General features: G+C 42.4%; 1 protein-coding gene and 1 non-coding gene across 2 annotated transcripts; both read right to left on the reverse strand.

The window, feature by feature from the left end:
- Positions 1–2,453: 2,453 nt before the first annotated feature.
- TCTN2 (tectonic family member 2) lies at positions 2,454–24,902 on the reverse strand. The gene is made up of 18 exons (XM_069497499.1): positions 24,749–24,902; positions 24,483–24,593; positions 23,965–24,041; positions 22,921–23,116; positions 19,906–20,006; positions 17,524–17,720; positions 16,914–17,040; positions 16,001–16,127; positions 14,847–14,933; positions 13,462–13,596; positions 13,129–13,206; positions 10,361–10,441; positions 9,669–9,780; positions 7,873–7,979; positions 4,632–4,788; positions 3,066–3,191; positions 2,841–2,929; positions 2,454–2,572 (listed from the first exon to the last, which is right to left on the reverse strand). The coding sequence occupies exons 1-18, from the start codon at positions 24,828–24,830 to the stop codon at positions 2,454–2,456; spliced, it is 2,109 nt and encodes a 702-aa protein (XP_069353600.1). The 5' UTR covers positions 24,831–24,902.
- Positions 6,993–7,099, reverse strand: LOC138401992 (U6 spliceosomal RNA). The gene has a single exon (XR_011236586.1). It is a non-coding gene; the product is annotated as a U6 spliceosomal RNA (small nuclear RNA).
- Positions 24,903–25,249: the final 347 nt, after the last annotated feature.

Consider the following 25,249-nt stretch of genomic DNA (forward strand, 5'->3'; position numbering starts at 1 on the left):
GTTGAAGAGGCGCCTTCCCGAGTCCACATGCCGTGGAGTTCACCCCTTTCAGGTGCACAGTTGCGTGATTCTCAGTGAAGTTACAGAGTGTGCAGCCGTCACCACGATCCTATTTCCGACATTCCCCATCGACCCCAGAAAGAGTTCTCCTGCGCGGATGCGGTCTCCCCTTGCCACCGGCCCGGCCCGGCCCGGCGACCACCGCACGACGTTGTCTCGACAGTCGCCACCTGCAGACTCGTCCCGTTGACGGCCTGCCCAGCACCTGGTGCGCACCTGGCCTCTACCGGGAGCACCCTCCCTGGCCGACCTCCCCAAGCCGGCTCCTGCGAGTCTCCCCAGAGAGGCAGCCAGACCTCCCCACCCACCGTTTTCTTTCGTTCGCACCACCAGCCACCCTCTGAAACCTGGCCTGCGTGCTTGGTGCCAGCCTTCCCACTAGAATGTAAGTTCTGCTAGAGCAGGGACATGGTCTCGGGCACTGCACTCCAGGGCCCTGCACGGAGCACGCCACTCAATACGAGTTCTTGAATGCATACATGAATGTATACACTTAGAAAGTGAAAACCATATGGTGTGCACCCCGGATCCCGTTCTCCTGACAAAGTGAGTTTTCCCTCCCTTAAGTACAAAAGGCATCCTGACAAAGCCCACAAAAGCAGGCTAAATTACCTGTCATTTAGAAATTTTAAGTTAATTTTCCAAAAATATCTTAAATCCAAAGCTAGTTACATTAACTGCCATTGAAAGACTTTCTGAATCACTGCAGGTCATCAATGGGTATTTCTTTTTCTTTGACAAAAGACAACTTTCAGCTCCTTTTGTAGGGTATAACCACGTCAGCCTACGGAGATCCAAATCAAAGAAAGAGAAGTAGAAGAGGGAGGACGCCAGTGTTTCCTCCAATGCAACACAAACAGTGCTACTTGAGAGAGAGAAAAATCTGTCGTTAGTTATATGTTTAATATTTATTAGGAAAGATATAACTTGCAGACACATAGTGTTATAAATATTGGTTAATTTGGTAATTTTATTTAAAGAAAAGTTTAAACAATAGGATAAGTGATGCTAAGATACAGTAAGAATTGTGAAGGTGAGGCCAGGCATGGTGGCTCACACCTGTAATCCCAGCACTTTGGGAGGCCAAGGTGGGAGGATTCCTTGAGGCCAGGAGTTCAAGACCAGCCTAAGCAACACAGTGAGCCCCTGTCTCTACAAAAAAAGAATTTTAAATAATAAAAAAGAATTGTGAAGGTAAATTCAAAGGGCTGAAGTTTGGACAAAAATCAACCCAGACCCCACCCCCTCAGTTCAGGATTGCCCCAGACTCCTAAATCAGCCCTACCTTGGGGTTGGGTGAAAGCCTACCACCATCACAGAACAGATGCTGAAATTGACACGGTTTCCATCTAGCAGACAATTATGACCTGTGCCTGATTGATTTATCCCCCTATTTAAAAATGAACTTAAGAGTGGAAGGAAGATTTGAAGCCCCCTGGACAGGAACTCTGCAATGCAGATACAACAACATATCTTATGTGGTGCTGAAACATCAGCAGGCACTAAATTCAGGGTCTGCCTATGCTAAATGCAGTCTTGGCATATGTTTTCAGGGGCTTACACGTACGTACCCCTGGTTTTCTTTTAGTTTCCCCCATATATTATTTTCTCTCCCCCAATCCCCACGTTTCCTTATAAATTATTGCATGCTTTTGTGCTGTATGCATTCTTAAGGCTTTATGCATTTCTTAATCCTTTCTTGGAATACAGGAAACTAATCAACACAAGTATATATAAAATTAAAGAAAAGATTGGCTCTTTCTGGTATAAATAAAACTCCTATGACTTTAGTAATTTGTGAGAAGCTAAAATTTTTAACATTTATTTACCTAGTTGATCCTCTCATGCATTTTACTTAGTCCAGTGCAATGATAAGAATGTTCACTGTAAAAAAACGAAAAAAAGAAAACAGTTCATTCTGCATTGCTTTGAACATCTGGATAGCTACATACATGAATTAAACTCAGAGCACTTAATAAAAATTGTTTACAGAAATAAAACCTTTTGGCAGGGCGTGGTGACTCACGCCTGTAATCCTAGCACTCTGAGAGGCCAAGGCAAGAAGATCGCTTGAGGTCAGGAGTTCAAGACCAGCCTGAACAAGAGTGAGACCCCATCTCTACTAAAAATAGAAATAATTAGCCAGGTTTGGTGGCTCTTGCCTATAGCCCCAGCTACTTGGGAGGCTGATGCAGGAGGATCGCTTGAGGCCAGGAGTCTGAGGTTACAGTGAGCTATGATGAGGCCACTGTACTCTAGTCCAGGAGACAGAGTGAGACCCCGTCTCAAAACAAAAACAAAAACAAAATAAAAAAAAAAACTTTCATTTATTAAAATTTTACAAAGAGCCACATAGGACTATACCAAATCACAGAAGTAAGGGTCTATAGTCTTTAAGAAGTCAGACTCCAAGCTTGGAACATTCTGGTCCAGGGGTTGCTGAGGAGCACAGCCAGCATGAGGCACAATACCAACAATAAGCCTTTGGCAACACGCTGAGGATACGGTTCCCCTGAAAAACAATGAATAAAATTAAGCAACATTATTTCTTAACTCTGTTTGTAACTATGTAGGTAGAATAAAGCCAAAAATATTAATAGTGACAATTTCTAAGTGGCAATGTTATAAGTAAATTTTTCTTCTTTTTAAAACTTTTCTTCTGTGTGATGGGAAAAAATACTTTTCTATACGTTTTAAGTTTCCTGTGATATTTATACATTTTTTAAAAATGTTTCTAATTGACATACCATAACTGATAACAGAAATCTGTCTTACCCTACCTTGATAGTACTGGGTCAATGGATACAGAAGTTGTGGCCAACACACCTCATTTCTGTTACAGTCATACTCTGTAAAATTGATCTGGAATCTGCAAAACATTTTAGAAGGTTACAAAAACTACAAGTGAAAAGCATCAAAACTTGACTAAAGGAATAAATTTTCTATTTTCTAATATATATTTTTCTGCTTCCTAATAACATCAACCAGGGCAGCAACTGGATTACCTCGTCAGGGGGCGGGGTAGCTGTGCAGGTACTTTAATAAACTGGACTGATGCACCGATAGGGAAAAGGTCGGTCTTATTCTCACAGGCGAGCCCGCACTGGTACTGCCAGTGCACCGAGGAGAACCTAGGAGGAAAAGACTATCAAGCTACACAGCCACCATTCACTCCTGTTCTACTAAGACCATCAGGTAACAGATACAACGAGGATACAAACTGAGGTTCTCTTAAGTTTTAAATTCTACTTGTGCTTTTTTATTCTTTGTATTATGTGAATTTTTACATATAGACACAAGGAGAGAGAAGAGTATTGTATAATAGACCCTCCAGGACCTACCACCCAGCTGTAATTGCCAGTATGTTACCAGTCAGGTGCTATTAGAGGTAACTTGTTCCATCACTCTTTTGTCTTAAACAATCTAATAATAATAAAAACAATGGCTAACCATTTACTGAGGGCTTTCCATGTTGTAGGCACAGAACTAAGGTATTAGACTTTATACACACCATCCTGTGGAATCCTCCAAACAGTACTACCAAGGTGAGTTTGGTGGTTAACATCTGTTATTTCTGCCTACCCAGCAACCCCTCTCCTGTCTTCTGGTAACTGCACCCCAGTTTTCCATTGGGGAACCATCACTCCCCACTCTCAGTTCAGTGGACCACAGGGACTAGCCTGAATCTAGGGGTGAGCCCATCACCTGAGCCTAGCCAATGAAAGCTGTCTACTGAACCGGCCATAGTGATTGGTTCAGAAAGGAGCACGTGACCCAAACTGAACCAATAAAATTCTGCCCAGATCCTTTTTGAGAAAGATGAGGAAAGAGGTGCTCTCTCCCCACTGGATTTAGTGAAGTGATGGGAGCCTGGAATTGCTGGTGTTCATCTTTGCCGTCTCTTGAGGAGAACCTCCCTGAGCATTAAGCCAACCCAAAGGGAAGAGTAGCTAAGAGAGGAAGAGAAAAAGATTCCTGACCCCATCAGAACCATGAATGATGAACTAGCTGTATGTGAATTTTTCTGAACTTGAACCAATAAACTCCCTTTTTTGCTTAAGTCAGTATGAACTGGGACCCTGTCACTTAAAGCTGGTAGAGGCATGGTGCATAAATGTATTATCACCATTTTACAGATGAGGAAACTGCAGCTCAGAAGAGATTAAGTAATTGCCCAGTGTCACACAGCTCATAAGAGGGAGAGCCATGATTTGAACCTGCCTGTCTGCTGCCAATGTATCCCACCGCTGCGTGATATTCTCTGATCAGCACGCCAATCACATCCATGGATCTCAAAATATGCTCAGTGCTAAGCGGCCCTTTATTCACCTTCGTGCTCCCTGAAATACCTTACAGACTCTCTTATCCAAAGCTTCATAAATACTTGTGAGAATAAGTTTCCATTATAAACACAGTTTATACACATTTCACATACACATATAATCGTAATACTAATAATTGCAACTTGTAAATAAACAATCAGAATCTAAATTAGCATTTCCCTCTTCGTTGGCGCACCCTCAACTTTACCGACACTCTCTAAGCTGCACTTTTCCAAGATGTGATCATACCTTGTCTCTACGCCAAGTATCTCCTGCTGAGTAATCCCTTCCACCAAGCCAGCGTCCGAGATGAGGATGCGGATATGCAGCTGAGCAGGAACATCGGGGCAGATGCCATTCGGGCTGCTAACAGGCGGGTCTGCCCCTGTATCAGGGGCATCTACATCTATAGAAATGTTAAGTTATGCATTTTTGAAAAAATAATTTAATAACAGTTTTCCTACAATGGCATGAGACCCCAAAAATGGGAAATAATATTAGAAAGCACATTAATGAGACTTTAACCTCCCGTAGGCTCTAGTTGCTTGTCACTCCATAACTGTGTTACCCTCTTGAAGCCTACAAGGTATATAGGCTGCTGCTAATTAACCAAAGTTGTACTTAAGATGTTTCCTTGTGTGTTACATCACACTAGGAATTTTAAAAGTCCTGGAACTTTAAAAGCCCTAACCCATATAACTATAAATCATGATTCAGTTTCCAAACTCCCCACTGAAATCCATCCAGCCTTTTAATAGAAAATATATAATTGCAGTAAAATGCCAAAAGTTATCCCATGCAATTGTGGTTCTAGTAAAAGCGGTATAAGACATTTAAAAAATCCATACTAACAACTTCAATTAGTATGGATTAGACAGCTAAAAACTAATTTCCCAATGTGTTGCCAGAGCAGTAATACAACTGGAAGAGAATAAAATTGAATGAGAAACTAATTTTCATTTGTCTTGAAAACTGGCACTTAGGGGAAAAACCAGCAAAGTCAATGACAAGAGGTAGGGGCAGGGTCTGTCACGACTCTGGAGGGGGTTTCTTTGCTCCTTCAGGGATTCTGAAGGTCAGTGACACTGTCTTCACGACATCTAATTTCCTCATACACGTGTCAACATCGCTTCTCTTCTGTTTATTAACCAGGATCAGGGCTGCTTTTTGGCGCAGACATGAAATGGAAGCTAACCTCTTCCACCTTGAAGGGAACACAATGTCATCACTTCTCTGATTTTGTACCTCACCAGCCTGGGCTCTCTGTCTGGAAATTTTCCATACTGCTTACTTGTCGAGGGCTTTGACTCACTCCTTCCCTCCATCCCTCCATCCCATCTAGCTGGCCTGGATGGCAGAGCCCAGGGCTTAATAAGCCTGACCTCCAGGTTCTGTTCGCAAAGAAGGCTCTAACTCTGGGCCCAGTGTCTTGGGCATGGGCTGGATCGGCAAAAGGGCAGCCCGAGAACCCCGTGGCCAACACAACCCCTCCCTGAGTCAGAGAGTGCACCTATCATGCGATCCATGAACACCCAAGGGGGAGAGGGGTCCTCATCATTGTGATCCCAATCACAAGGGGTGGGACAGTACGGGCATGTGTCTGGATGGTCCCTTGTGTGAATTCCAGTCTGCTGAGCCAAAGTGACCTCAGAGCGGATGGAAAGGGGAGAGGGCAGGATCCAGCCTGAAGTGAGGGGCATGGCAGCATGGCAGGGACAGGAGGGCGCCCAGGAAAGCAGAGGAGCAGGATTACTGGACTCTTTCTGGCCCTAAGGCAACTCTGTTAATTAGCCCAATAGAAGACGCTTTCTACTCAACACATTTATACACTCAAGACTCCCCAAGAAATCAGAAAGACACCTGACTTGCTACCTGGGAAGAGAGGAAAGAGGCTGAACCCTGGGTTTTCAGGGTTCTGCCTAAACTCACTGTGACCTTAGGCTGCTCCACAGATAACCGATGAGTTGGATCTCAACAACGAGATGGACATTTTGGATTTGGAGGTAAAATCAGGACAGCCGGTGCAAGCTAAGTCTGGTTCACTTTTACTCTACGTGCATGTGGCGTATTTGCCCCCCCTCCTCACCCCTGCTTTGTCCATGATCCACCTGCCAACCCAACGTTTGGGCCAAACGCACTGGACGTCAACTGTTTTCATCTGGCCTCTGTGATCCATGCTACTATTAAATCTGTTGTACATTTATTTTCTTTCTTTCCTTTCTTTCTTTCTTCTTTCTTTTCTTTTGTTTTCTTTTCTTTTCTCTTCCTTCCTCCCTTCCACTCTCTCTTCCTTCCTTCCTTCCTTCCTAGCTTTGAGATACAATTCACACACCATGCGGTCCACCCATTTAAAGTATACAATTGAGTGGTTTTGAATATATTCACAGAGTTATGCAACCATCACCAGATTCGATTTTAGAACACTTTACCTCCCCATAAAGAAACCCTACACCCATGATAGTCGCTTCCCATTTTCTCCCAATACCTATAGCCCCTGACACCCACTAATCCACTTTCTGCCTCTATGCATTTGCCCACACTGGACATTGCACATAAATGGAGTCATACAATACGTGGTCTTTTGTTTCTTTTTTATTTTGTTTGTTTATCTTAAATATGGAACACTTCATAAATTTGCATGTCATCCTTGCACAGGGGCTATGCTAATCTTCCCTGTATTGTTCCAATTTGAGTCTATGTGCTGCTAAAGCAAGCACAATATGTGGTCTTTTGTGTCTGGCTTCTTTCACTTAGCACAAAGTTCTCAATCACTTCCTTTTAAGTTAACAAAATTGCTTTTATAAATTACAAAGTTAATTCTCAAATGCCTGTATTCCTAGTAATCAAAAATAGCAATGCAAACTGAAGTGCACTAAAAATCTTCAAACCTCATTTGGACTTTTGGATTTTCTTTTTTTCTTTCTTTCTTTTTTTTTTTTTTTTTTTTTAGAGATAATGATCTTGCTCTGTCTCCCAGGCTGGAGGGCAGTGGCTCAATCATAGCTCACTGCAGTCTCAAACTCCTGGGCTCAGCGATCCTCCTGCATCAGCGTCCTGAGTAGCTAAGATGACAGGCACACACCACTATACCCAGCTAAGTTTTTAAAAAAAATTTTTAGAGAAGGGATCTTGTTATGTTGCCCAGGCTGGTGACCAACTCCTGGCCTCAAGCTACCCTCCCACCTCGGCCTCCCAAAGCACTGGTATTAAAGGTATGAGCCAATACACCGGCCTGGACTTTATTTTACAAAGATTGTTAGCTCATAAAATGACTGGGCAATTGAACTCATGTAAATTTCCTCTTAAAAAACAAACAAAAAAAACATCATGAATAAGAGAAAAAAGATGTGAAGAGCCTCTTGCCTAGACAAATGTCCAGTTATGCCACGACAAAGAAAGATGACCTATTAGGTCAAGCTGTAATGTTAAACTACAGTTGGTAGTCATAGCAACCAAGTCACACATCTTATCGTAAGCAGCTTTGACTTACGTATTATCTCGAGCCAGCCATCACTAAGGTCACTGTAATTGGAGTTGCCTCTCATTGCAACATGAGTCGCTTTTATTAATGAACCAAGTCTTTCAACAGCTTTCTCCCTGCAAGAGAGTAAGACATTTCTCAGCTCAGGACCAGCAGGCCTTGTCCTGAAGTCCTTTTCAGTCAATGTCCAGCCTGTGCTTGCCAAGCGCCTAAATAAAAAACTGCCAGAGGAACTGGCATTAAAAACTGGCTGGGCCTCATACTTCGCTTCGATGGCCTTCCCAGGACGACCCCAAGCAGCCAGGGGAGGACACACAGAAGCAATCTTTTACTCTGGACTTAAATGTTAGCAACTTACGTGGGTATCATGTGGTTTACAGACTCCACTGAGTGTCACCAAACCTGGGAGGTGGTTAGGTCCCATATCAAGTCACCAGGATAAATTCATGGGCCAGAGTGATCCAACAGTAAAAGGAACCTACATAGCTAGCTAGAATTTTGAGTCATAAAATTAAGAGAAGTTTAAGAACTGGGATTCAGCGTCCCTCCTTTCCAGTAATGTCACTGGAGGGCACACATCCAAACTGCAGGACAAGGACGGTGGACTCGGGCCTCACAACCTGTAGTCCGGCCTGCTGCCGACGGCCAGAGCGGGTAAATCCACAGAGACAGATGCAGATCAATTGCTGGCAGAGGCTGGGATGAGGAGGAAATGCAGAGTAACTGCTCAACAGGCTTCCTTTCTTGGTGATGAAAATGTTTTAGAATTAGAAAAGTAGACAGAGGTGGTGGTCATATTCAACACTATGAATATGCACTAAATGCTACTGAATTGTTCACTTTAAAAAACTAATTATGTTATGTGAATTTTTTTCTTTCTTTATGCTTTTTTTGTTTTATATTTTATCCTTTTTTATATTTTTCTGTCTTTTATTTTTTTATTTTTCCCTGCCCTTGGTATCTGATATTATGTGAATTTCACCTAAATTTTTTCCCCCCCAGACAGGGTCTCGCTCTGTCGCCCCAGCTAGAGTGCAGTGGCATCATCATAGCTCACTGCAACCTCACACTCCTGAGCTCAAGCGATCCTCCTGCCTCAGCCTCCTGAGTAGCTGGGACTACAGGCATGCGCCACTTTTTCTATTTTTAGTAGAGATGGGATCTTGCTCTTGCTCAGGCTGGTCTCGAACTCCTGAGCCCAAGCAATTCTCCCACCTTGGCCTCCCAGAATGCTGGGATTACAGGCGTGAGCCACCGCGCCCAGGCAATTTCACCTAAATTTTAAATAAAAGAATGCATAAGCATATCCATAAATATACTTTCCAAATGCCACCCATACAATTAAGTGGAAAGTTCTTCTTCTATAACATGTAACAGGGCTTATATATTCTTCAAATACTAATCATGCCAATTATACCTTGCTCTGGCCCTTTTCACAGCTCTAGAGTATGAAGTTCCAATGATCTAAACAAACTTTGGCAGAGAAATTTGCTTGAAAAATATGGATGAAATTACTTTAGTCCCAAGAAAGAGAGGCCTGTTTTCCCTTAGATTGGTGATGAGATCAAATCTAAATTGTATTGCAAGTTTATATTGATTCATTATTCACTATCACTTTTACAGGATTTTTTTCCTTTTTTTCCCACTACATCAGACAAATGGTAAATCTCTTCATGATTGACTTTTACAAGTTTTAATTTAGACTCTTAAGTTTTCATATTCATGTTGTCTTTAACATTCATGTAGTGAATTAATTTTAAGCAAACCATTCAAATTGCAGATAAATTCACCAATGAAACACTCACCTGAGCTGAGTACAGTTTTCATTAATCCCAACTTCTAATAGGCACCCAGAGAGTGCATTTTCTCCAAATAAAATGGGTTTGAAAGTTGCTGATGTACACAAACCCCTTCCAGCTATAAAAGAAAAAGATTATCCTCTTATTATTTTTGCTAAATAAAAGTAGGGATTTACTTCAAAGTTTAAAGACACAGAGAAAACAGTAAGTAGAAATAGTCTCCAGTTTTCGAAAACTAAGATCGTTGTTACTCTAAGCCTTTCAAAGTGGAACAAGGGCGCCTTCCTGCATCAGAATCCCTGGACCTGATCAGAACGTGGAACAGAATGCCTCCGGCAGATGGGGCAACTACCACTGATGGAAAGATTTTCCATAGTTCAGAATATAGTTATTCTCATGTCCCCAGTTAGTACCATCTTGGGCTATAGATGGCAATGACAAGAGATAGCTCAAGATATTTAAACCTCACTAACAACTAGCACTTCAGGTGCAAACATTGGTAGCATTCCTTTAAAAAAACAATAAATAAATAAGCTGTAGAAGCATGAAAAATAACCACTGCCGTTATTTGGCAGGATGTATCTCCCCGCTAAATAAACCAACTGGGTGTTAAAGTAGTTGATCCCTTGATTAAAATATGGTAATACTTCTAGCTCCCGTTTAGCACAGCGCTAATCATAATGCCCAGGCCGGATTACCTGACTGCCAGAGGTGAAAAGTTGTGTCATTATTCGTTCCATTGGTATTTAGGACTCGGACAGGCTTGCCAAGTTGGTAACCTAGAGAAACACAAGAAATGAGAATCAGCACCTCTCCTCCTACATTCTAACACAGCAAGTGCTGTCTCATCAAATAATATAAAAGAGAAATGCACAATGAAAGAAAAACACCCTTGAGATAAGCACAGCACCTTCATTCGCTGTTTTGCTTTCCTTTAACAGACAAGGACATTCATGTGATTTTTTTTTTTTTTTTTTTTTTTTTTTTTTTTGAGACAGAGTCTCACTTTGTTGCCCAGGCTAGAGTGAGTGCCGTGGCGTCAGCCTAGCTCACAGCAACCTCAAACTCCTGGGCTCAAGCAATCCTCCTGCCTCAGCCTCCCGAGTAGCTGGGACTACAGGCATGCGCCACTATGCCCGGCTAATTTTTCTATATATATATTTTTAGTTGTCTATATAATTTTTTTCTATTTTTAGTAGAGACGGGGTCTCGCTCTTGCTCAGGCTGGTCTCGAACTCCTGACCTTGAGCGATCCGCCCGCCTCGGCCTCCCAGAGTGCTAGGATTACAGGCGTGAGCCACCGCACCCGGCCTACATGTGATTTTTTTTTAACAATAAAATCTGGAGGTGATGTGTCCTAATCCACGCCTCATACTCCAGTGATTTGTGTCCTCTCTCAGTTTTCTCTCTCTACATCTCTCTCTCCCTCTCTTCCTCCCTCCTTTAGTTTCTCCCTTCCTCTCTCTCTCCTGCAGTAAAGATAGATTTCTTTAATCTTATAAAATGTTTTTAATTTTTAAAATTGTACATACTATGTGTCCATTTTAGCATTTTATTGATAACCATCGACAGTCTTTATTACTTCTATTTACTGTGTGGTTGAATTGCTCAATTTTCTAAGTTAAAGCGGAAGCTTAGATCACTGATAAGGGTAATTTTCTCCTACTATAAATTTTTTAAAGCTCTAAGTTTCCCTCTAAGCTTTAGCTGCATCTACTTTCATTCATCTGAACATTGTAATTTCCCTTGTAATTTCATGTTTGATCTATTAATAATATATTTTATTTAGAAGTGGTTGTTTAATTTTCACAAATGTAGAGATTTTAGAGATTCCTTCCTCTTACTGACTTCTAATTTAATTCTGTTAGGATTAAAGAACAGGGTGTATATTTTTTCAATTTTAAGATCAATGACTTTCACCTTATGACCACCTATGTCTACCCCTGTGAACGTTTAATGTGTGCTTAAAATGAATGTGTGTTTTTCAGTTGCTGGTTAAAACTGAATACATACGTATGTATATGTTAGGTAGATAGCTAGGAGGTCTGGCTGTTCTCGGGACAGGGTTCCCTAATTTGGTGCTATCTCAAGCAATTGCTCCACCTGGGAAGAAGGATAAGGGTAGACACTCCATTTTGGCGCTGCCCCACCCTTAATGCTATCCAGAGCAACTGCTGCACCTGGGAAATGAATCTGGGAATTCCCAAAGCCCAGGCATGATAGGATTTAGAAAATGACCTAAAGTAACCTAAGTGCAATTATTATGCCATTAGCCTGAATCTGCATTGTGGTTCACCCACACCCAGGTGGGCTTTCAGAGAAGGGGCTCATATATGCAGATGGAATTGAGGACACCTATTGGTCATTTGATAACATCCCACACGGCCCCTGAGAGCTCAACCCCGGGCTGGGCTAATAAAAGGAAACAATCTGAGAATTCAGAGAGAGAGAGAGAGTCTGTCAGTCTGTCTCTCCACTCGTGGAGACAGACCCGTTTTGTTCTACAATAAAGAGCTACTAGTGTGGGGGAAAAAATCTGAAAATTAAAAAGCAGGCATGAGTCAGTCTTGGATCTCTCGTGCAGAGACACATGAGCGGGCCAGGAACGAACACTTGCTGAACGATTAATACCACCTACCGCAGGAGCCTGCAAAGGAAACTGAAACCAAAGTAACCTTTCGGTGGGACCATTTTCTAGTAAATCCGTGCAACCTCAAAGTCTGGTGTTGGGGCCTATTCCCATCCATCTCCTATTAATCCAACTTACAGTTTCCAACTTTTTACTATGAAAATGTTTGCATGTACAAAAAAGTTGAAAGTAATACCATGAATGCCAATATAGTCACACCTAGAATCAATCAGTAATCCAAATAGCATTTTCACACACGATACTGGCCACACTGCATGTGGCGACTGGCTACCATGTGGGACAGTGCAGTCCCAAGGATTAGGCAGTCTGAGGCAAGGAGGAGGCCAAAGTGAATGAAAGAAACAAGTAGATCCTTCTATACCACAGCTCTATGGAAAAAAAGAAAAAAGAAACAAGTCTATAACACATCAGGGGGTGGTGTATTTGCACATAAATACAAAACAGCACAGGACAGGGCGTTCGGAGACCCCTTGCAGTCTCACCATGGATCTCAGGCTAAGAACCCATCATCTGCAGCTCACTATTTCTTAGAAAGCTCATATTACCAACATGTTATATGCAGCATATCTCTCAAAAGACCAGTACCTAAAGAGAAAGAATGTTTTGCATTTGCAGTAACTTGTTACTAGGTACAACACTCTCTGTAAAAAAATTAAGTTGCTATCAGAAAAAGAATACAGTGTCACAAAAGAGAATAAAGAAAAGGTCAGAGTCACAAACTAAAATTCAAGAGAGTTACTTAAAGCCATCATGATAATTCAGGAGTATTGAACTAAAATGTTTGTAAGATCAATGATTGGTGCATACACATCTTACCTGGATTTCCAGATGTTTCCTCTTCATTACCACTGTTATAGCCTAAAAATTTTACTGTAAATCTCTGTGTCATTATTCCTAGAAATAAAACAAAATAAAAATATAATATGCACCATTTCACTAGGAAAAGAAATCATCCCTTGTAGTGTTATTTTCTTTACCTTAAAATTGCATTTTGACATGAACAAAAAATACTGTCTCTTTGATTAAATCATAAATGCACATAAGAAACAAATCTGACATAGTTTTGTATGCTATAATTATGAGAATCTTGAAGAGGAAAACAAAAATACTTTAAGCTGAAAGCATTGTTGCTACCCTCACCAAAGTTACCTTTCTGGTGGGCATTAATTTCTGCCCAAATAATTTTGACATTTATTCCATGGATTGTCTTATTATTCCATATGAAAATGTAATGTTCTTCCACATTTACACGCTTGGAGGCTGATCCATTATTTAAAAGAATTTCTGCAAATACAAGAATATGTTTATTGGCCAGTCATAGTGGCTAGAGCCTATAATCCTAGCACTCTGGGAGGCCGAGGCGGGAGGATCGCTTGAGCTCAGGAGTTTGATACCAGCCTCAGGAAGAGCGAGATCCCATCTCTACAAAAAAATAGAAAGAAATTAGCTGAGCAACTAAAAATAGAAAAAAATTAGCTGAGCATGGTGGCACACGCCTGCAGTCCCAGCTACTCAGGAGGCTGAGGCGGGAGGATGGCTTGAGCCCAGGAGTTTGAGGTTGCTGTGAGCTAGGCTGACGCCACGACACTCTAGCCCGGGCAACAGAAGTGAGACTCTGTCTCAAAAAAGAAACAAAAAACCAAGAATATGTTTATAAATTAAAGACCCTCTTTGAGCTCAAGTCTATACTGGGTGGTTCTCTTTGCCCAGGTGGCCTTCCCCTCACACCCCATCCCTGCCATCTCCTCGTGCTAACACAGCACGAGGAACTTTCCCTGGCCCCACCAAGCCAGCGTCAGCCACCTCCTCTATACCATCATGGTACCCTGAGTGGCATCGGGCCCTTTCCTCTCGCTTCCGTACCCCTAGCACCTGGCTCACAGCTAGACGCAGAGCACACCTGGCAAAGTGCTGGAGATGAACAGTGACAGAGTGTCAGCTCCACAGCTGCAGGGCCTGCTGGCCAGTGCCCTGCCGTACCGTGGGAACTCCACTCCCATCTGACCAAGCAATGAATAGACTCGAGAATTGTAACACATTAAAAAGAAACACAAATAGTCTCCTTCATTAAAAACAAAAAGTCCTGGTAAGATCAGCCAACCTCTATATAACTTGTTTGTCTGCATCACGATTCCAAAGTTTTAATTATCAAAAAAAAAAAAAAAAAAGGAAGCAAGAAGTGAAAATGCACTTCTAAAGAATTCGTTAACTATCTGACAAACACTTAAGAAAAGGTTCATAATCGGTGCTTCCTCTTGGTAGGTTAAAAAAAAGAAAAGAAAAGGTTCACAGAACAAGGGACCCATATAACGCAGGACTGTGACGGCACTGGCTCAAGGTCACGGAAAGTGCTCTAAAGCAAGGCAGGACAGAGCAAGGAACAAATGAAATGCTACTGGGATGTCTTTCTAACTGTCGTGAACCTCTTTAAATTCTTTTTAAAAAATGTATTTTACTCCGGGGCTATATGTTACTTATAAGAAGCGACATACATATTTCTGTACAAATGACATAAAAGCGTAACATTAAAATACCTGCGTTGGTGATGAATTTGTCTAGGTCAGTTCTGGCCTCATAGATTACTTCTGGTGTAACTATGCCTAAAAGGAAACATGAATTAACTTCCACAGGACTACATGGGCTGCTGTGATCACAGTTACTTACTCAAAGGAAAGCTTACCAACAAATGTGGCGACTGCACCTGTCCTGTGTGCCAACTACAGAAACCTCCCCATTCTTCAAACACCGTCAGATGGGAATCCCACCCTTCTTAGCATCTAACTATAACTATGGAGAAGAATCCCGAAAGTCAGGGTTGATACTCTGGTGTGTCATTCTCACGTAAGAACAAACATGCAGTACACTGCTGTGTGGGAATGCAAAATGGTGCAGCCACTGGGGAAACAGCTGGGTGGTCCTCAAAAAGTCATATCACCACAGGACATGACAATTCCATTCCCAGGTGTCTGCCCAAGAGAAATAAAAACACACATCCACACAAAAACTTTCACACAACTGTTCATAGTAGCATTATTTACAACAGTCAAAAAGTGAATACAATCCACACGTCCATCAACTGATGAATGGACAAACAAAACATGGTCTATCCATACGACAGAGTACGAGTCGGCCATAAAAATGAAGTACTGACACGCGCTATAATGTGGATGAACCTTGGAAACATCATGCTAAATGAAAGAGGACAGAACAGAAGGCCACATTTTGTATGATTCCATTTATATGAAATATCTAGAATAGGCAAATCTATAGAGACAGAAAGTAGATTGGTGGTTTTGGCACCAATTGGTGGTTTTGGGGAGGGGAGAACGTTGAGCACAAGGGTTCCTTCTGGGGTGACAAAAATGTTCTGGAACTAGACAGAGGTGAGGATGGCACAAAACTGGGAATGTACTAAATGTCACTGAGTTGTATACTTTAAAATGGTTAATTTTATGTTATTTGAATTTTACTTCACTTTCAAAAAAAGAACTAACATGCAGTATGCTGTCTTATGGAACTGATCTTTTTCCAAGGAAAACATCTTCCTCAACTGGCAGTTGAAATATTATTTTATGCAACCCAGTAGAAGTGATTTATTTATAATCTCATGAGATCAGTATTTATCTTAATGCTCAGGCCTGTGTTCTTTTTTCAAAGAAATGTAACATACGTCTTTCCATAGCGCCACTCTTTATCTTCACATCGAGAACACCATCTTGTTCTTGGTGTATTTTCAAATCAGTAGTGCATTTAACATCAAAATTCTGAAGAAATGCCACGGGGGCATTCTGCACACACTGCCCAGCCAGGGACACCTGACGGCAAGGGGAAAACCCAACAGATTTATGGCCTGTCTTCTAATCATAAAAAATAGATCAGCATCTCTTAAAATTGTTCTTTCTGCACCCTGCTCCTATTGCTAGTTTAGTTTCACAATGACCAGTATATTGACTAGTTGACCAACTTTGGTAAAACATCTGACTGATCAAGGTCTAGAAGCCACTGGTCAAGAAGTCATAATAAATATTTATTTAATAAAAACAAAGAAAATCCCTTGCCCTGCTCTGTTTACTTTGCAGAGACGTGATTATATTCAACTTCATCTTCTCTCCCTCGTCACAACCAGATTTTTTTAATACCATAAAAACAGAGAAATGGTTTAGACTCTCAAGCTTTCTTCCCACAAATATTTGCTCCTCATAATGTTGAACTTAAAAAAAATAAAGATTTTGTATAAAACCTTATAGCCTTAAATTATTTTTCAAATTTCTCAATTATATAAAATATCTTTATAGCTTACAAGAAATTGGCTATTAAACTAACCAAAGTGAAGAATGATACTTTCATGGAAATTTATAGAAAATCTTTTGGTTTTATTTTGTAAGCTTACAGTGAAACTTAGCAAAGATATGATTAATCTAAAAGTGAATATTTTTTTAAAAAAATCTGGAGACCGTAAATAGTTATATCCCTGGAAGTCCATAGGAGAAAATAAGTAACTTAGAGAGAGACTCTGAAGAGCAGTATGAGTTAAATTAACAACAGGATGGGAAAAATAAGAGAAGCATCTATTACTAATATATTAAAATTGAAACGATTACCTGTGGGATAGTAAAATATGCCTTATCTATAGTCATAATTGGGTCTCCTTGTTTGTAACCAAAGTCTGAAAAGTCTTTTGGATCAATATGCAAATATCCTTCAAAGAAAGAGTCCTGCCTAGGGGACCTGTAGATCAAAAAGAAAGACCATCACCAACACTTTCAGTTACCCTCTGCTGAAACACAATTCTTCCTTTAAGTTTTTCTTTATTTCTTTAATTACAAAAATGAGAGATAGTTGTAAACTTCCAACAACACAGAACTGTAAACTACAGAAAGTTAAAGTCCCCGTGAGCCCACCGCTCCTCCTACCCCAGAAAAGCACTAGAACTGTTTGCAGTACCAATTCATCGTCATCTCTTCATGTATAAAGTCTTCAGAATGTAAATAAAAACAAAAAGAAATTATTTTCAAGGAGGCCCAATTCTTTCAAATACTTAACGCAAAATAAATTTGCTAAGCAAAGTCTAGAATTGCATCTCTGAGGCGCGGGACCTCTGGCAAGGTGCTGGGGAAAACGGGACCAGCCTAACGGAGCCCCCCGCAGCGTGGCCCCGCTGGCGCCGGAGGACAACGCCCTCTCCCAGACAGCCGCTCCCGTGACACTTACACGGAACCGTGGTAGAAGTAACCGAGGAAGGGCGTGTTGGCAAGGGACGACTGCACGCACAGGAGGGGAAACCACTCGGGGACCGGGCGCGTCCTCCCGGCGGAGCAGAGCTGATCAAAGAGAGGGTTGACATCTCCTCCAAACACGCCGGGGAAACAGGACCGTCGGAACAGCTCTGTTAACTCAGATGAGCACTCCTTGAACGCAAACGCAAAGTGGCAGTGAGACAAGAGCTTCCGCTGTGATGGCGTCACTGTCCCCTGGCAGCGCGATGAACACTGATGCCAACGGGACGCTGCTGATCAGTGAGAAACAAATACAATCCCCGTCTCATCTAAAAGTGCTCTGTGCCCACAAAAAGTAAAATAGTTCTAGAATTTCTTTAGCCAATTCCCCAAATAAGCCTCCAAGTCAGGAACTTCAAGCCCTCAAGGGAACCACAGCTTTACTGGGGACATCCTACCTATGTCCCTAGTAAAAAAAATGGGAGAAGAAAAGATGGTAAGAGTAGACCCCAAATGGGGACTAAATCAGAGTAAACTTCCCTTTCTGACTGTTGTCACCATTCAAACCCCTAGCCCAGAAAAGCCTAAGAACATTTAGAGTTAGGGCAAACAGTCCATATTCCACAAGAATCCTCAAGGCCCTCACTAGATGACGACACAACCCAATTAATGTCATCAGGAAGTGACTTGATTCATGCCTTTGTGTACTCATCCGTATTCCTTTTTTCACAAAGGATGGAGAGAGCTCCAAGTTCAGTTATGTCCTGAATCCCTTGTTTATTGAAGGTAGAAAAGTAAGTGATCTGTTGTTTTAAACAAGAGCAATTCAAATTAAAAATAGATCATGTATAAAGTGATAAGTTGTGGTTATCTGAAGAGGTATTTTGACATTTCTATTGACACCTGAATCAGATTTATTTTTATTTATTTTTTTTTTTTGAGACAGAGTCTCACTCTGTTGCCCAGGCTAGAGTGAGTGCCGTGGCGTCAGCCTAGCTCATAGCAACCTCAAACTCCTGAGCTCAAGTGATCCTCCTGTCTCAGCCTCCCGAGTAGCTGGGACTACAGGCATGTGCCACCATGCCCGGCTAATTTTTTCTATATATATTTTTAGCTGTCCATATAATTTCTTTCTATTTTTAGTAGAGATGGGGGTCTCGCTCTTGCTCAGGCTGGTCTCGAACTCCTGAGCTCAAACGATCCGCCCACCTCGGCCTCCCAGAGTGCTAGGATTACAGGCGTGAGCCACCGCACCCGGCCCTGAATCAGATTTATGATGTGCTTTACTTTTTTAAGTAAATATAATTGTTACATAATTAAGCATAATCGTTAGGGTAAGAGTTACAACATTAATGCAGACCCTAAACTTTCCTTTTCTGTATTGTAAAACCAATCCTGACACAGTATACTTAAAAATTTGCTAAGAAGGTATATCTTATATTAAGTGCTTTTACCACAAAAGAAAACAACCGAAAAAACCCAAAGTAGGTGGAAGGAAAGAGGGATGGGTAAGTGTACGGTATAGATTGTGATGACGGGCTCCTAGGTGTATACTTATCTCCAAACACATCAAGTCGTAGACCTTAAATATCTACAGCTTTTTGTACATCAATTACATCTCAATTTCTTTTCTTTTTTTTTTTTTTGAGACAGAGTCTCACTCTGTTGCCCAGGCTAGAGTGAGTGCCGTGGCGTCAGCTTAGCTCACAGCAACCTCAAACTCCTGAGCTCAAGCGATCCTCCTGTCTCAGCCTCCCGAGTAGCTGGGACTACAGGCGTGCACCACCATGCCCAGCTAATTTTTTCTATATATATTTTTAGCTGTCCATATCATTTCTTTCTATTTTTAGTAGAGATGGGGTCTCGCTCTTGCTCAGGCTGTACATCTCAATGAAGTGGTTTAAAAAAATAAATTGGCATTTCCCCAGTGGGGGGATGAAAACACTCAACCAAACATAATCGCACTCATCTAGAAATGGGAGTGACTTGAGTACTAGTAAATGTTCTTTTGCATTTCTCATTCCTCTAAAATCTAAATAAGAATTAAAAGTCTGTATTTGACCTGGGGTTAGGTGACGGTTACTAAGAAATGACACCAGAAGCATACGTAAAAAAAGAAAAATATTAGATAAATTAGACTTCATCAAATTAAGAAAATTTATGCTTCAAAGGACACCAACAAGAAGGAGGACAACCTACACAATGGGAGAAATTTTCTGCAAATCATATATTTGATAAGAGACTGGGATCCAGAATGTATAATGAACTCATAATTTAACAAAAAGACAAGCCAATTTAAAAATGGGTGAAGAGTCTAAATAGACATTTCTCCAAAAAAGATAAGCACATATCTACTAAGCACATGAAAAGAACATACCTGGTCACAGCAGCAGCGAACATCACAGGCCCCGGCCGTTAAATTACAAGGACAGGGACCAAGAGGCTGATACACCTGGTTAGGAATAACAGTCACGTTCTCTGAAAAGTACACATAACAGAAAAGTTCAGCTATGAAACACTCTGACAAAGCATTGTCACATTTTTGACATTCAAAAAAAAAAAAGCTGAATCATCATGTTTTATGAATTACCATTATCAAATATTCCACATTGAGGAATGCCTGAAATGAGCTCCGCATAAAACATATCTGAGGCCTGCGCCTGCTGCTCCAACAAAAACCCAAATATAAGAAAACATGCTTGTTACAGTGAACCAAAGAAGTCACAGTTGATCTTGAAGATAATCGATTTACTAAAAGTTACAAATTAGGATAAATGTAACGCACTGATTTTATTTTTCAATATGCTGAACAATCCTTTCATAACACACCCAGACCTTAAGCACTTACTCCTTCAAATTCATTACCTTTTCCCAGCAGACAGAACTGAAACCATGGTGACACTGCAGACAGCTCATTTGGAATCCATCGGATCACAAGATCTCATTTAATTATGCTACATGCTCCACCTCAACCCCTCTACTTGCCATGGGAAATCCAAATCCTCCCACCATGATTCTGTTTGGAGTGCAGGGAAATTAACTAAATCTAAGGCGGAACCCTGAAGCAATTTTAGCTTGTGATAAATCAGCTCTTGGCAGCCAGTTCGCGGTGCCTGCCACAGGGCTGGGGCCGTACCAGGCCATGCCCCATACTCAATCCTAGAGATCTTTCTAAAAAATACAAGTTAAACTGCATCGCTCTTCTGCTAAAACCCATCCACTGGCTTCCGATGCTCCCCATCTGAGCCAGATACCCTGCAACCTGGCCCTGCCCCACTGTCCTGGGCACCCCCTTCCTGTTCTCCACGCTCTGGCTCCACCGTCGCCTTTCACACCCTCCTCCTGGCCTCTCCTCTCCCGGGAGAGCCCCTCAGCCCATTCTCCCCTCCACTGTCTGCTTCAGCGCCTCGCTGCGAGGCCGCCCCCCTACCGAAAGTCTGGCAGGAGCTCCCAGCTAGAGCCAGTGTGCCCCTCACCGCCCCCCAACAATTGCTCCCATTCTCAGCACCGTTTCCTCCTCGGTCTCACTGCGTCTGTTTGGTTACTTATTTTTCAAACTATAAGAGCTTAAGATGGGGATCTTTCCTTTTGTGCTGACTTTGAAACCCAGCCTAGCAAGCTGCCTGGAACACAATGGCAGCTCAGTCAGTATAAGCTGGCTGGGCTACACAAATTTTGTAAATAGCTTTATTGAGACATAACTCGCATACCATACAATTCATCCATTTAGACTGTAGAATTCAATGGTTTTTGCTATATTCACCAATGTCTGCAATTATCACCGCAGACCATTTTAGAACTGTTTCGTTACCTCAAAAAGAAACCCCTCCCCCTTCCTACATGCCCCCACCGTATATTCACACAGTGGAATATTATCCACCCATAAAAAGTAATGGAATACTGATAACATGCTACAAAGGGGATGAACCTTGAAAACATTATCTAATAAAAGAAGCCAGACACAAAAGGTCATATGTTGTACGGTTCCATTTATATGAAATATCCAAAATAGGTAAGTCCCTGGAGACAGAAAGCAGATTGGTGGTTGCCAAGGGCTGGGGTCGGGGAAGGAACGGGGAGTGAGTGCTCAGAGGGAATGGAGTTTTACTTCGGGGTGATGGAAATGTTTTGGAACTAGATAGAGGTGGTGGCTGTGCGATATTGTGAATGTGCTAAATGCCACTGTGTTGTTTGCTTTGAAATGGTTACTTTGTGTTATATGAATTTCACCTCAATAAATTTGTAAAAAAACAGAAGAGTGCTTAGGCCAAGCTTAGCACATATAAAGCATTCAATAAATGCTAACCATTGTTATCAAAAAGCATCTACAGCTACTCGGGAGGCTGAGGCAGGAGGATCGCTTGAGCCCAGGAGTTTGAGGTTGCAGTGAGCTATGATGACGCCACTGCACTCTACCGAGGGCAACAGAGAGAGACTCTATCTCAAAAAAAAGAAAAATAAAAAGGGAAGTGGCAGCGAAGGCACTTCAAAGTAACAGACTTTTTTACTAAAGAGGACTGCTTCTCCCTCCATCGCAGGTGGCCATAAAGCCGAGATGCCAGAGTTTGCTGCAGGGGACAGGGGATATGGTGGCGGCACCTATCACAGTAGAGCCCTGTGGCACATCTAGTTGGAAGCTCTTTTGTTCTTAGAACACCGCCATTATGTGAAAGGGAGAATAATACAAAACCATTTCCTCATGTCAAAAACCATACGTGTGCATAATGATATCTGCTGTGGCACTATAGTATCAAAAGCTAGCAATGATGTAAATTCCATCAGTAAGAGACCGGTCAAATACACAATGGTCTATCCACACGATGGAATGCTATGCGCCATTAAAAAGATTGAGGTGAACCACATATTCGTATGTAACCATCTCTAAGTTATATCATTTTTTAAAAGGTACAGAACCAGAACTGTGTTTTTAAGTATTACTGTGTGTGTGTCAGTGTTTTTTAAAGAAGGAAATACATGCTTCTATAAGGATAAGAAGTTAGCAGGCTGACTCTAGGAAGGGAGCTGGAAGTCAAAAGCTTTCACTGAAAATCCGTTTTTCTATAAACTCATTCATGAGTTTTTCCTTTCCTTTTTTTTTTTTTCATAAGATGGAGTCATGAGAATCAATGCACAGACATAAATTTCACCTTCTCTCAAAAAGGATTTAAGATGGCTTACAAAGATCCAAACAGTAGAGCAAGATAAATCTTAATTAAATAAAAGTACACAATGAAAAGTGTTAAAATAAGAAAACTAAAAAAAAGAAAAGTAAGTTTATGGAGGCCAGACAGACTCGAGAGTGAAGGCGAGCACACCTTACCGACCACAGGCTCGTACTTATCACGCAGGCAAGTCTGACATGAACGCTTTGATGGTCAAAGACTTCACTTGCCTGAGGCGTTACGGGTCAGAGAAGAGTTGGCGTACATTTCCACCTGGATGAGTAGATGTGCCAAACAGGACGAACTGCGAGACGCTGAAACCAGAAGAGTTTGGAGGAGACACGGGGACTCGGAGACGGAATCTGTCTCATTAGAGGAACACCATTCCAGACCATTCATCAACCTTACTGTCACTTCCAGCACATCCTGAAAGGAAAAGATCGCTCTACTTTTAAAGCGACTCAAAGCAGCATCTATAAGAACACACAATGGAAAACACAATAAAAGCACACACTAGCCTCAGTTCATTTTATGAAAGGAGAACTGTATACATAGATGATAGAGTTATCTTTAAGTACACACCATAAATCTGGTAAGATACAATCTCTGATTCCTACTCCTTAATTTAGCATAAAAGCAAACAACTTTTGGATACTTACAGAAAGCTAACCCCAAGTCTGATAAATTAATTTAGTTTGTGGAGCACCTTTTTAGTTAACCATCCTACAGGCAGATTAAATACACAAAAAAGTCAATGGAAACAACCCCCGGTTTATCTCAGAATGACTCTGTAAATGTTCATTCCTAGGGTGGAGGCAGAGTTGATCTTTCTCATCCTTTTATCTCCAGAGTTGATGTCTTGCACATACTAGGCACTCAACTAACACTCATTAAATCCCTCCAGGATTGAGTGTTTTCACACAAAAACTCAGAGTTGGGCAAGATCAATGGTTATGAAGCTTTTTTGAGTAGCTGACCCATTTGATAATACGATGCTAGCTGGTGAAGCTCTCATCAGAAAAATGCACATACATGCACAATTTTACATACAATGTCACGGGGTTCACAGACCCCTGCAAATGCATCCAAGGACCCCTAATCATACAGTAAGAACCCCTTGAGCTGGTTCAGAGTCTATCAGATCCCATAGCCCACAATCTAATGACAGTTCTGAGCGATAAGAAAACTATACCTTGTCAAATCATGACAGCATTGCAGAAACCCTAAACATGGGCCTACACAGGTTACAGAGAAGGTTTTACCTGTGGCCTTACTGCACTGGGGGTCACGGTCACACTCCAGTTTTCTGCCTCAGTGGTCAGCCCGACACAAGTTGGAACTGGCAAGACTCCTAAAGAAGAGAAGACCAGAATGCCAGGCACTATTGCCCAGCAGGTAAGGGAGTGCACTAGAGTCAGACTGCCTAATCCCTTTCCGAGCCCAGGACTGGACCCTTTACAAGCTGTGTGACACTGGGCAAGTGACAATCTCTCTGAAATTCAGTTTCTTCATTTGGCAAATGGAATGAAACGTATTACTACTCTTATTAGGAAAATGAGATGATGCATGGACAGCTCAATGAATGCTAGCCACGATGACTTCAAGCTTTCCCTTACCGAACCTGCCCGCCGGTCCTCTTTGGTCCTCAGCAGCCCCCATCCTTCCTCCCCACCCTGACTGTGCAGAGGACAGAGGCGGAGGGCCCAGAGTATGCCACCTCGCAGGGCTCCGTGGGCGGCCTGGATCTGGCCCAATCCCCCACCCTCCCCACAAGAAGGACCGGATTCTTTACCCGCCTCGTCGTGCAGCACGGCCAGGGACACAGTCACATTCTCGGTGTCTCCGACGACTAGGAACGCGCTGACCGCAGGGCCGGACATTCGGATGAAAGAAGGGATGAAAACTAGGCGGGAAGGAAGGGCACAGGGCGGGGTTAAAAGCTGAATTGTCAGTGCCTCGGGTACGTGTGGCGGCCTCCTGGGAGTCCCCGGTCTGACCCTTTGAACCCGCGGTCCCCTCAGCCCCGGCCCCTGCAGGTCCCGGCCCCGCCGTACACACCCAGGTCCCCCCACAGAGGCCTCAGAACGCCCTGCAGAAGGAGGAGGCCCAAAAAGAGAGCAGCCGGCGGCGGAGAGGCCATGCTTGGGCCTCGCGGGCCCAGCACCGCAGAACCGCGTCCGCCTTAGAAGCCGGGAAGGGCCAAGACGCGAAAACGCGGCCGCTGCAGCCCCGCCGCCGCCATCTTCTCAAGCGAAATCCCGGAGCTATGGCAACCACCAATCGGCTGCGGCCAGGAGGAGCAGCTTGTCGTGATTGGGCCAGCGGCAAGAGAGCCCGCCCCGGCCCAGGCCCGAGCATCCCGGCCCCGCCCACAAGGCCTAGAGCGGGTTTTGCGGCTTTTCTTGCTCAAAGTAAGAATCGTGAAAAGGTAGGAATCCGTGTCCAGTTCAAAAATTGGAGTTTCCTCCTACTCGAGAGTTAATGCAGCCACACTGCAAGGGCGAGCCTATAACCACTGGCTTTTAAACAAAAAGGGTAGGATTTGCGCCTTAATAAACT

Source organism: Eulemur rufifrons, chromosome 21, assembly GCF_041146395.1.
Source record: "Eulemur rufifrons isolate Redbay chromosome 21, OSU_ERuf_1, whole genome shotgun sequence".
In the NCBI taxonomy this organism is placed as follows: Eukaryota; Metazoa; Chordata; class Mammalia; order Primates; family Lemuridae; genus Eulemur; species Eulemur rufifrons.

Excerpts from the sequence above, each read along its gene's own strand:
- TCTN2 (XM_069497499.1), bottom strand. The coding sequence starts at position 24,830 with ATGGCCTCTCCGCCGCCGGCTGCTCTCTTTTTGGGCCTCCTCCTTCTG. Across the intron at positions 17,721-19,905 it reads TTCGCTGCTGCTGTGACCAG|GAGTGCTCATCTGAGTTAAC; the intron begins GTATGTTCTTTT and ends TTTGCGTTCAAG. Across the intron at positions 4,789-7,872 it reads TGGCTGGCTCGAGATAATAC|ATGTAGATGCCCCTGATACA; the intron begins GTAAGTCAAAGC and ends ACATTTCTATAG.